General features: G+C 34.9%; 1 protein-coding gene across 1 annotated transcript; it reads right to left on the bottom strand.

The window, feature by feature from the left end:
• On the bottom strand, positions 186-8,728 carry LOC109229519 (cation/H(+) antiporter 20). The gene is made up of 6 exons (XM_019394987.1): positions 8,532-8,728; positions 7,098-7,459; positions 5,770-6,427; positions 2,824-3,394; positions 1,982-2,228; positions 186-681 (listed from the first exon to the last, which is right to left on the bottom strand). The coding sequence occupies exons 1-6, from the start codon at positions 8,709-8,711 to the stop codon at positions 336-338; spliced, it is 2,364 nt and encodes a 787-aa protein (XP_019250532.1). The 5' UTR covers positions 8,712-8,728; the 3' UTR covers positions 186-335.

The raw sequence follows: 14,013 nt of genomic DNA, 5'->3' as shown, positions 1-14,013 counted from the left end.
GGGAGGGAGTAAAATGGGTTGGGGAGTGAGGTGGCATGCCACATGGTAATCATCTCATCAAAATATTAGTGTCACGTGAGATTGAAGGTCCACATCGGTTATTTCTAACGGACGAGGGTATATTTGGATTACTCGTATAATGACAAGGATATTTTTTCGACGGAAAGTCAAACATGGAGACAAAATTTAGACAAAGATTGAGATTATTCATTTATTCATTCTACACATGGAGACAACAACTATTTGAAGAGTATTTTCTTCAATTCAACAGTTAAATACTAACATTTGATAATCCCCTCTAATTACCAAATGAGTCACACCATCTTAACAGGTTTTTAACATTGGCTAGCCACTTTTGAATTGACATCCTTACTATTTTCACAGCCAAAAGCTTGTTGTTGAATCATTAGGACAGAGCTTTTTATCTCTTTGCCAGAGGAAGCCAATATATTAGCCATTGGCCCCAATTCTGAATGCTGATCAGTTAATGGGTTTTCAAATAGTTTTGCCATTATACCTTGTGGGAACTTGCCTTTTCCTACTATTATCAGCTCAAATTCCCCACTTTTCCCTATTTCCAATACTTGTTCCACCAATTCGTCACTTGCTTCTTTCTCAGCATATACAGTTTGTTTATCCCACCTTATCTTGAAATCTGCAATTGTAGTATCGTCCAAAGTCCTGTTTGGAAAAATGAGACCAATACATTATAAGAATTTAGTACAACAACGACAACAACGTGATCCAATAAGCAGGGTCAGAGGAGGGTTGAGTGTACGCAGATTTTACTTCTATCTTGTGTGAGCGGTGGCGGAGCCATTCATTGGCAAGGGAGTCAATCGACACCCCTTCGTCGGAAAATTATACCGCGAAGATAGGTTAAATATTTCATTTTTATGTACATATACTATGTGTTAACTCCCCTTAATTTTTTCATATGCTTAATTACTTATTTATATTTTGACTCCCTTTAGGGAAAATTCTAGCTCTGCCACTGTGTGTGAGGCAGAGAGGTTGTTTTTGATGGATCCTCAGCTCAAGAAAAGTATTTTGAAAATGGGTTTGAAAAATACAAGAGTAAAGAAGCTATGATGAAAATAATGAAGTAAAGAAAATATGAATAGCAGAAATAGTAATATAACCAAAGATCCATGACCAGTTTGATGTCTATAATTAGTTGTTTTGATTTGGTAAAACTCAAATTTATCATGATACCAAAGATGTTGGCGTGCTAATGATCTACTGAAATCTTGATTAATTTCTGAAGTTTAACGCGAAATTGTACATGTAGCAACCATGGGGATGCAACATACGGATATCGAGTTCATCTGAACTCAATATTTTTGACGCGGAGTATAAATATATGTTTAAAAAAATACTAAAATATCAATAAATAATAGATATGAACTCATAACTTAAAAATATAATTGGTCCAATGCTAAAATCTTAAAGGTTGAATCCATAGACCTTAAATTCTGAATTAGCCTTTGATAGCAACATGCAATTTATAATATTACATTTATGCGTTATTTTTCTTGATTTTGCATATTTTAATCTGGTGTCAAGTTAAATTCTGAGTAGTTATTATGATAAGAGCAATATTGTATGAGATTAGTATCTTGCAAAATAATATTATTGCTACAACATCACATGCATGTTAAAGATTACTAATAGTGTAAAGAGTATTTACACTATTTATACATATCAATTAAACTTATATGATAACACATGCTGTACTACATAATAGACAAGGATTAAGTTATACCATGACACTAGACAGATATTTTACACTAAAGTTTTATTTAACTTGTGATAGTAGGTTCTTTACGATTTTGGCCTCGTTAACTACAAATTACACTTATTATATAACTATATCTATATAAATATTTTTTTATACCGTCAATGCATAGAATTTAAAATCAAAATACAAATGCATGCATTAAACCGTTAGATTATACTAGAAATGCATAAAGGATATTACCTTTCAACTTCATCAAAATTACTCCCAATATGTTGAATGAATCTTACTAATGTAACCCTAACAGCTGGATGTTCAACCATTCTGCTACCAAATTCCATAGCCTTTCGACAATCAGCTCCACCTAAGAACACAATGCAAACTCTCACGGAATTCATCCCATTCACTTCTAATCCACGATCAACCAGCACCGCCACTGCGCACGGCGCTCGTCTCGTCACCTTCTCATTCACCGTTCTCCATCCGTGCCCTGCATATGAACGTATTTATGTAATTGTCGTTCTGTAAGACCCTAATCAGAATATAGTTTTTGTTTTTCTTCTAGACGAACACGATATTGAAATTTTTTTCTCGGAACAATATAGTTGTAGGGGAGTCAAATTTAGCCCATAAAAATATACTTCACCGAATTCACCAAGAATTGGACCAGTTTGGCTTGGTATATATTTATGGGCTTTTTACACTTTTAGCCCGCGCCAGAAACTATTTACATTCGGTAGTCCAAAAAGTATATAGATTGTATAATTTTTGTATATAACATATAGAATGTATATATATACAAAAAATATATATATTTTGACTATTATTTTAAGAGCGGCTATACAATGTCATTTTCCCTATATTTATTAGCAAGTCATTTTGAACAAAGCCATCTAAAAGTTGGGTCATTTGGACGGCATATGTAGCCAAATTGATCTAGTAAAAACTTAATTAAACATTAAAACCAATTTTACTTTTAGGTTTGATTTGTTTGATAAAATCATGATAAATAAAAGAAAAAATTTATTACTAGCTGATTTGGTAATTCGAATGAACATGTGTATACCAATTTTTGACACACATACCTGCATGAATCTCCATTTCTTCTTCTCCTTCCATTTGCCAATGTTTATGAAATGGCAAAACAATAATTTCAGCTCGTTTCTTCTCCGCAACATGAATAATATCCTCATGCAAATTTGGCAAAGCTGAGATAGCCATCGTAGGTCGGACCTTGACCCGACCTAACTGACTATATGCCTCGAACGCCGTGGCCACTTGATCGGTCGTGTCGTCTCGCCGGAGTACACGACCGATGAACGGAAAACCGTTCTTTCGGGCACGTTGAACCATCAGGATCGAGGAGAGTCGATCGCTGAATTCAACGAGCTGCATTACGTAGAGTTTGGTAACTGAAGAATTATTATTTTTGTTAGATCTTAGTGATTCAATGAGGGTTATGAGTGAACGTGCGTCTCTAGGGCCACGAATGCAAGCTAGAATTCTGAGATTGTTTTCTTTGGTTTTATTTGGTAACTTTTTGAGTTGAAGTTGGTGTATTGAGGGTTTGTGAATAGCCATTACTGCAGGAGTTGTGATGAAGGTTGTAAAGAGTGCCATAACCACCAATATTGCAAACGTCTCATCATCCAAAACCTAATGGAGACAGCCAAAGAAAGAAATTAGTTCATAAAAAATTGATCGTCACATAGATGTCAAAAATATTAAGTAGTGAATCTTTTGGCAAATGACTAATTGTTGGCCATCAACCTCGAAATTGCACATATATGTTTACTAGGGTCAAAGCGACAGAAAAGTAAAATAAAGCGAAAAAGATCTCGGATTCAATCCTTGGGAATAAGAAAAAAAGATTTTACACAAATAGCCAGCCATATTCGTTATTTACTTTTTTTGGCCGATATACATGTATACATTAATTATACATACTTAAACACATATTGTACATGGATTGTTCATATATTATACCTCCATCGGCTATTTTAAGTTTAAGCGATTGGGTGAACGGCTATTTAGGTTAATTCTTCTAAGAAAAATCCTGAAGTAGAGACCTTAAACATCATAAATCTGAATTAATTGAGACACCAATATGAATATCGAACACCAGATGAAAAATTAGAAAAAAAAATACTCTCCACTAATATCAGCGTTGCTCTTGTTCCTCCTAGAGTATACAGTACGTCTCATTGATTTCAAAAACTTATAGTATGGAATTTCAGCTAAAGGAATCTTCTACTCCCTCTCTTCGAAAAAACAATTGACACTAGTCTGTTTTACAAGGAAAAACAACTTTCTACATTCGGAATCAATTTAACTTGGACTTAGTTCATTTTCCCCTTTCATGACCGTATAAATGTTATAGCACGTTTAAAATTATAAGTTTTAAAACTTTTACAGCTACATTAACATATTTAGTACAATATATTTCAAAAATCTTCTTTTTTCTTTAAATTCTGTGTCCGATCAAACTATATATGTCATATAGTAAAATAGTAAATTGAAACAAAGAGAGTATATTTCTGAAAGAATTTCTGGAAAGTATAGTAAGGATTTTTCTAGATTATATCCTTTCCTGGATTTCCAACTAAATAGATAATTAGTGACAATCATTTCAAGTACATCACCATTGGACATTGAACAGTGAGTAGTGGGGGAGCCCCCTTGTAGGAAGGGGTGTCAAATGACATTTCTTTGCGGGAAAAATACACTGTGTAGGTAGGTAAAAGAATATTTATATGTATATATACTATGTGTTGACTCCCCTTATTTTAGTATCTTTATTTTTATATATTTTGACACCCCTTAATAAAAATTTTGACTTCGCCACAGACAGTGAGAAGTGATCATTAAGTTTGGACTCAAGAAATTCCTTCTTAGAAATGCCTCTCTTTCAAGTGAGAAGGGAATATTCAGAACCCTATACCCTAATCTTGAGAAATAAACAGTAACATGCACTGTCGGCATATTTGAAAGGGTAAAATATATGGAGACTGACTAGGATCAAATTTTGGTGTATGGATCAAATTTATTACATCGTACAGAGTCACAAAAAAGCTAGGAGTGTAAAGGACAAGTCTACCATGTTATCTTATCATCTGACTTCTGTTGGAACATGCAAGTTTTATAATAATGGAAGAAAAGTCAATGCTTGTCCACTGAATATATAATGGGTTGAGTACTGTCAGATTTTATGTGGGATCCGAGGTTACACGTAATCACGTCGCCAAATAATTAAGATCATGATCAAGAAGTGGCACAACTAATAAATACGTGCATCATCAAAGAGTGTGGTAGAATGGTTATATTATTAAAGGGTCGTTCGCAGACGCGGACTCAAGATTTGAAGTTTGGGGGTGCGCTTTTGGATTCAACCAAAATCTACTTTGTATACAAGTGTTCGCTATTAATATATCACTATTTTCTAAATATACTTGGAGTTTTTGCCTAACTTTAAGGGTGTCGATCATGATCCCTCTCGGTATATCATAGGTCCATCTCTAGTTGTTTGGTAGGACGTATTAGGAAAAGTAATACATGTATTAGCTTTATTAATATTAATTCCTTGTTTGGTACATATTTTTCAACCAATAGTAATACTTGTATTAGTTATACACCATATTCAATAGTACTATTTTTATACATAGCAAATCATGGTATTAGCAATACCATGATTTCTAATACATGGATAAGTATGTATAAAGACAGAATTGCCTTTTCAAAACCTTTTCCAAATCCTTTCTAAAGATATGGAGGGTATTTCGTAAACAAATAATTAAAAAAAATTTATGCAATGCATGTTATTTTTAGTATACCAAACCAAACAGTGAATAAAAATAATCTCAGTATACTAATCTCATCATAACTAATCTCAATATTACTAATCCCAACATTACTAATACACCCTATTCAATACTATTCTTGTACACCCTGCCACTAAATTTCGAACGCCCAATTCTTGAAAGGAAAAAGAACTAATAGCAAATGCATATATATATATATATTGTTAAACTTACCTTTTTCTCTTTGCCAATATTGAGAACTATGAGCTCCACTAATCCTTTTGTGTTCATCAAAATTCCAAGTGTAAAGGCTTCTCTCACTGGTATAGAATATAACATGCCCACAATAAATGTTCCCAAAACCTTCCCTACACAAGCTGTGGACACAACAAGCACAACAAGTCCCCAAGATCCAAGACTATGAATTTTAGTTATATCAGTTTTTATTCCACTTGAAGCAAAATAAAGTGGCAATAATAATCCAGAAACAAAATCTTCAATTCTCAAGATTAACCTTCCTCCAAAATCTCCACTTTTTGGAATTGTTAATCCAAATATAAATGCTCCAAATATTGCATGTATACCTATAAGATCAGTCATAAAACCAAACAACATTACTCCAGCTAGGGTTAAACATATGTAAGTTTCCTCCACAATATGGTGACCACATGAAGCTTTTCTTGCCATCCAATTCATTATTGGCCTAATAATAGTGAACATAAAAACCACAAATCCAAATCCAGATAAAAGAACCCAAAGGGAAATTAAAGGACTATTATGTGATTTTCCTCCTCCAGCTAGAGCAACTGCGAGAGCAAGTAAGATCCATGCTGCAACATCATTGAAGGCAGCTGCAGCCATGGCTATTTCACCTACTTGTGTAGTAAGTAACCTGTTCAGACATAATATAATTAAAATAATTAATAGCGTGCACTATTCCCTAACAATTTAAGATTTTAGATGAGATGATGTTCACACAATTTAACATAGTATCACATACGTGAGACAGGGGTGAGCTACGTGAAGGTTAGGGGTTTGATCAAATCCCCTTTGTCAAAAAATTAGACCGCGCAAATAGGGAAAAATAAATAAGGGGTGCTAGCTAATTAGTCGGCCCATTAGGTTGTCTAACCCTAAATGCAGTCTATATAAACACCATTTTGAGTGTTTGGAGACTGACTAATAACCAAATGAAGGTGGCTACGGTTTATTCTCTACACGCTACGTGAGGATTCCCGACGACCAGTAATTTTGAGTCGAGTTACTGCAGACGATCCGCTTCCGCTAAGGAGAAAATTTGTATTTCTCCTAACTAATTTTTATAACATGGTCTATATATGCTGTTAAATCCCCTCTTATAAGGAAGTATTCTACAGTGCATGTAGGGGTAAAAGGGTTCAAAAAGTTGTTTGAGGTCACAAGTTCAAATTCCAACTATGATAATTTCAATATATATATTTTTTGAATCCCTTGGTATAAATTCATGGCTCCACTATTGCATGAGGGACGTAACATAATTTTCTAGATGAGATGATCACGCAATTCAACATATATAACCTTACCTTAGTTCTGCGAGGATTCGAGCAAGAACAGGGAAGGCGGTGATTGAAAGTGAAACTCCGATAAATATGAAAAATTCTCCATAACCAACTCTATCAACCCCTTTGATTACTTTCCTTAGAAGAAAAGCAACTCCAATGCCAAAAATAAAGGGCAGAGAAATTCCTGCAAAAGCTATTCCAGCAGCTCTTTTTCCACTTTTACGTATGGTTTTCAAGTCTAGTTCTAGGCCAACAAGGAACAAGAAGAATAAGAGCCCTATGCTTGATACAGATTCAAGAATCGGAATGCTCCATGTTGGAAAAATCAAGCGTGTGAAGACTTCGTTCCTACCAAAAGCTGATGGTCCAAGCATAATCCCAGCCTGCAATGACAAAAATGAAACGTTATCTTTTGGAATTTAGTGGAGGCCAGCCTTGGAACAACGGTAAAGTTGTCTCCGTGTGACCTTTAAATCACGGGTTTGACGCGTGTAAGCAGCCATTAATGCTTGCATTAGGATAGGTTGTCTACATTATACTCTTGGGGTTCAGCCCTCCCCGGATCCTGCGTGAATGTGATTTGTGGGCTGGGCTGCCTTTTTTATCTGTTGGAATTTAGTACTTATAGGCCAGTCTCGACCAAGGATATTGCAGTTATGAAAAAGTGCACGAAATATAGAACTGGAATCGTGAAAGAATTTTGTTATTTTTTTTTTATTCATTGGATTTTAGCTATATATAATGACAGTATAAAAAGTTTTACGACCATGAAGCTGTAACAGGTCATTACTTTATTTATCGTATCAAACTTGCTATCACGAAAGTTATCATTTGTTGTAGGTCTAATTAATAGGATGGTAATAAGAAGATTATACTCTGATTCATCTTTTCCTTGTTATGTGACACTCTTTTTCTCCTAATAGTTTGTTCTGAAAAGTATGACACCTTTTTTTTTTTTTTTTTATATATTTGAATACTCTTGAACTTTAAAGTTTTCACTTTAACCTTAATGAAATGTCTTATAGCTATATAAATGTTATGACATATTGAAGAATTAAGACCACAAGTCTTAAAGGTTTGTCATATACTAAAAGTGTTTATTTCTTTCTTAAATTTCATACCTCCATACAATAACATACCTAGTGCGATCCCACAAGTAGAGTTTGGGGAGAGCGGGGTGTACACAAATCTTACCCCTACCTTGTGTTAGGTATAGAGAGCCTGTTTCCGATAGACCATCGGCTCAGAAAACGTGTTTTCAAGATAGGTTAGCAAAAAAACTAAGATGAAAATACTAAAAAGAATAGAAAAGTATTGATAGCAAAAATAACAAAGAAAATTTCATACCTCCATATAAATGAAAAATGTAATTAGGAAGCATATAGTGTTAGTGCAAAGAACTTAAACGAAGTATTATTTCTTGAAATGTAGGGCTAAGGTGGTGGAGGAACTTACAAGGATCTCAGCGACGACTTTGGGTTGCCGGAGGGGCTTGAGGAGGAAAGTAAGGCAGCGACTGAGGAAGACAACTAAAGTGGTTTGAATGATTAACAATGGGAAAGCATAGTGTAAAGGATTTTCTCCTTGCCATATTCCATCTGAAGATGTTTTAATGGAGGATACGTTAAAACCCATTATGGGAATATGGCTTCTTAAGTTCAAGTTTTGGTTACTGAAACTGAAGGCTATTGACAGGGGATTATATAGTGGAGCTCACAGCTTTCATCCAAATGAATTGTTGGGCTAAAACTGACCCAAAGATATTGTCCGCTTTCGGTCACAACATGATGCGATATTATCCGTTTTCGGTCAAATTAGCACTATTTTTTCAAAATATTTTATACTATTAAGAATATATATTCTTGCACCTTATATTTAATTTCACAATCTTTTCGGCTACTAATGTGATACCTGACATGAATCTTTTTAACAATATTGGGAATCTAATAATTATGGCCAATTTTTTAGTAATAATTATTTCCTTTGGGTTGGTGGCTTGTACAAGCAATATATTTAGTGATATATCATTGTCACACGAGTTATAAATAATAATTTTATCACTTCTCAGTTCTTTCAATAACTTTAGATAATATTTTATTAGTAATAAATATTTATGCAATTGTGCTATGGAATATTTAGTGGTATTTAATTGTTACACGTGTTATATTTAGTTAATTTCATTGTTCTAACAATATGCAGAATATTTTATGTTGTGCCAAAATAATGAAAAGAAAACATGATAAATCAGGAAAATGCATGAGGGCTTAGTTTTACCCTTCTTCATACAGCTTAAAATTAAATAATTCCTGATGTACTTTTTGGCTTTCAATCGAAGAGTATCACCTTGCCTAAACGACCTTAAAATTTCAGAATGTATGGTTCATCTATCTTATCTTTTGATTGTTGCATAGGCTCGTAAGAATCGATTCTCGTATTTCCTTTTGAATATAATGTCGAAAAGTGCTTGGAATGACGACCAATACGCTCAAACTGAAAATTCAACTTATTATCGATATTCTCTTCTTGACAAAAACTAGAATAGGCTAAAATTGCATTTGTAATGTCTTTGATTGACTCTAGTACCACTTCTTCAATGTCAGCATTATATCATCAAACACCATTTGGTTCTATGGTTGACGACATTCAACTCTTAACTCCTCCATTGGAATGTCAATTTATTCCTCTAACTCAAATTCTTTTTGATTACTATCCATAATATTGGCTTGTTGAGCATTAAAAGCTTCAAGTAGTTGACGCAATTAAACCTCTAGATGTGATCCAACTGCCTCTCGTATCCGTATCCATAGTTGTTTCTCATCATCTTCCTTCACAAGACATTTTAACATATCCCTGATCTTGTTTACGTCAGCATCCCTCCACTTTATTATTCCTATTAACTTTAAGAGAAAAAGTAGAATCATCATATATGGAATTTAGTGCGGATAAGAAATATAAGCACAACCATATAAATGACTATTTTTACCATCACACATATCACATGAATTTCACACATAAGATTGAGCCACAAACAAAATCGTTAGTTCCAGAAATAGCACCAAAATTTGATTACACCAAGCTCTAGTTCCAAAAAGGATAAGCAGTTGCTGCAAATATATCTGGATAAAGAGTCTGGAGTCGAATCCCACAGAGAACTAACACTCCTATTCAATATCGATAAGAAAATAAGTTCAAACACTTTTCAAGTTATAAAAATTAAGATTTTTGTTTCAAATTAATTAGCTATAAATATTAAAAAGCAGTAAAAAGTATCAACTAAAGAGAAATAAGTTGTATTCAAGAGTAAAATACTTAGATAATGATTTCTCCAATTATCCGGTTATATGCCTAACATGCTAGCTATAATCTTGCCGAGTTATTCTCCATTGATCATGAGTTGTCTCGTTACCGCAATTATTTTTGGATCAAAAGCAATATTTTTTTTAGATTACTCTCCCAACTAACTTTTAGCTAACTTTGATGACTTTCAAAGATCGTGCCAAAGTTTCGTTATCTGTAATCCAATTTTTTTTAACTGAAGTACCCCAGACAGAGGTTTGGGAGGAGTTGTATTTCAAAAAATTGTAGTGAGGGGGGCTTGACCTTACCTCAATAACGTAATACAACATGGTGATTTCTATCACCCAAAAAATAGAAGGAGGTATACAAAGTCCTCTCTACTTCCCGTGCATATATATACATAATCAACTAACAAAAAAGTTGCACTTAGCATATTTTGTTCTAATACTAGGCATTTGCCTTTTATCCAGAATGAAGAGTCCTTTAGCTTCCTATGGTAGTTGGCCGAAAGAGTGGCAGATCAACCTTGTACTGGAGGTGGAGGCTAGTTTAGCTAAGGCATCGACTACTTGGTTGTCCTCTCTGAGCAGTGTTGAACCGTCGTAATTGCATTTTGGACAACTTTTATAATCCTATCCGCTACCGTCTTTAGTTTCATATTCTTTGTTCCTTTTTGATTGATCATGTTAACAATGACAGTTGAGTCTAGTTCGAGAGCAAAATTAGTGAAACCTAATTGGTTGCACCATTTTCCTCCAAACTCCGCAGCTAAGGATTAACAGGCATAGCAAAGGCCATGATACAATTACCATTCCCATCTATGATTATCCCTCCTATGCCAGCTTTTCCGCTTTCTTTTATGTAACTACCATCAGTTTTAACTTTGATAGCGTCAAATAGAGGAGGATGCCATTGAACTTGCTTCCAAGTTTGAACATGTCTCAACTTCTCTATCCTGCTGCATAAGGTAGGCCAGTGATGAGAGACCTCTCCATTCAGCATTAGTTTGGAGATTATGGATTTGATAGTCCATATAACTTGATGTTTCATGAAGTTGAGATGAAATTTCTTCTGCGTGCCATATCTATAAGAGCTTCTCTGTTTCCAAATCTCCCAACATATGACAGTTGGTGCTACTTGGAGAATCAGGCCATGTATTCTGTTCTTTGCTTTTCCTTCCCACCAATTTTTAAAGATGGCAGGAACAGGGGCCATCTAGCTTTTAACTATGCACATGTGATGATGTTCAACAATAACCTAATAAGTTTCTCTCTAAATCAATATAGTTGAACAAAAAGATTATAAAAATGGCTTAATTATAGATAAATACTGTCAATAATCCACTCAATACTGGTTTCATCAAAATTCTAGATGAGAAGTATAGCAACTTATAACTTCACTCAAAAACATAACACTAGAATTCATAAACCAAACAAGAAATAATGGAAGAAATGGGAAACTCGTCGCCAAATTCCATTGTCCTTCGCTCCTTGTGTGTTTCTTGCCTCCAAAGTAGATATATATATATATATTATATTATATATATAGTATATTATATATATATATATATATATATATATATATATATATATAGGGGGGCGCATAAACCAATCCCAACTCGAACAAGAAAAATTGGGAGGCTCGTCCACACGGCTCGTTACACGAGTAGGAAAAACATTTGGCATGTAGTAGTTATTTTTCAGCAGGTTCTCACGGTAACCCTCGCCTTGACAGACTTCACTATTTTGTATGACGCCTGTAACCCTTGGCTCGTCAGGATGGGACACGACACGAGCGTCCTAGAGTTCCCCTTCAGTTTCAGTTTTTCTGTTTTTGTTTTTACAGCCACACTTCGCACATTATTATTTCTTTGTTTTACTTTCATCCAACTCCCTTCCTACACACAATAAACATGTAATTAACATTTGCAATAAATTTTTAACATAAGAAAATAAATTACAATCACAAAACAAATATAAAGAAAAAGGAGATTTTACTAATAAATTATGAGCAATTCTGTTTGCTCCATTCTTCTCTCAGAATTGTTCTCCATAATTCGAGGATTAGAACGTAGGATGATGCGGGCCTTCTTGGCATATATTTTATCTCTGTGAGAGGATATTGTAGATCTTTTAAAAATATTTATTGTCAAGAAGTTTCGGCCACATCTTGATGTCTTTGTGAATATTTCATAGTTTATAGAATTTTCGAGATATATATATATATATATATATATATATATATATATATATATACACACATATATATATATATATATATATATATATATATACTCGATAACCGAGGGCGACCTTAAGCAGGTGAAGAAAGATTGACATTGGAAAGGCAAAGAGATGGTGATTCAGACCCCGGAAGAGGACATCACTACTTACGTGAAAGGGTTCTTAAGTGTTTGTGACTTTGTGAATCGGCGATCCAATATCGATTCAATAGTATCCCGCTCTAATGACTTTGTGAACCAGCGATTCGGCGCCGGAATGGTTTCCGTAAGTACATTCGTGAATTTCTCGTAGAACGTAATCCGTGTCTCCCAGACCCAAACATATTGCCAATGGTCCATCAAATATCTTTCTGTATAATGTTCCATCTTCGGCCAATGTGAATCGTTCTGCCTTCGTTCGTAGAGTCCTCGATTCCGTAGGGTTCGATGGAAGCTTCCCGATTTTTAGATACTCGATATATTTACTCCTCCAATCCCAAGTTAGGCTTGTGGAGTTTATTTCAGCGTGCCATTCTTCGATTACTGACCTTGAAAGTTGTACAACAGTTCCCGAGATGAGTTCATCATCTTCAATCGATAACCCCAAATTTGCAAGGGCATCGGCCTTGCTATTTTATTCCCGAGGTACGTGCTGTAGCGTCCATTCTCTAAATTGATGTAGAGACACTTGTAATTAGTCTAAGTGCCTTTGCATCCGATCTTTCCGAACCTCGAAAGTTCTGCTGACCTAATTTACCACAAGTTGGGAGTCACACTTGGCCTCAATGATCTCTGCTCCCAAGTGTCACACCTCCTTTTTCTACACCTGTGAGGGTGTAAAGGAGTTTTTCCAATTAAAGGACAGTCGGAACGGGATTTATTATTAATATTCAGAGTCGCCACTTAGGAGATTAATGGTGTCCTAAGTCACCGGTTAAATCCCGATCCGAGGAGATTATGACTCTATTAACGGTCCGCGAACCAGAACTCCGAGTAAGGAATTCTGTTAACCCGGGAAAAGGTATTAGGCACTCCCGGATTCCGTGGTTCTAGCACGGTCGCTCAACTGTTGTATTTGCTTTTATCTGATCTTAAAACATATTCTAACCTATGTGCCCTTTGTTTTAACCGCTTTTACTTTATGTCTTTTAATAAGAATTGCAACATCGTGAAAATGTATCTCGAACCACGTTACACCAGTGCACCTGTGGCTTTTGACGCATTTCGACTCCGTTGAGATTTAGATTTGGGTCACATAAATGTGCACCCGTATTTAAGAAGGTAAGATTATTAAGAACGCGCCTAAAGGGACTATCGTGTCATTATCTTTGGGGAAGGCCGTGAAATTCGCTAAACGGCCCATCCCGAAGTCTAAGTTTTTCTGTATGTACATTTATCGAGGCCCCGGAATTTGTTTGC

Source organism: Nicotiana attenuata, chromosome 7 (assembly GCF_001879085.1).
Source record: "Nicotiana attenuata strain UT chromosome 7, NIATTr2, whole genome shotgun sequence".
NCBI lineage: Eukaryota > Viridiplantae > Streptophyta > Magnoliopsida > Solanales > Solanaceae > Nicotiana > Nicotiana attenuata.
The sequence above is the reverse complement of the archived record's forward strand: the minus strand, read 5'-3'. Positions and strand labels throughout refer to the sequence as shown.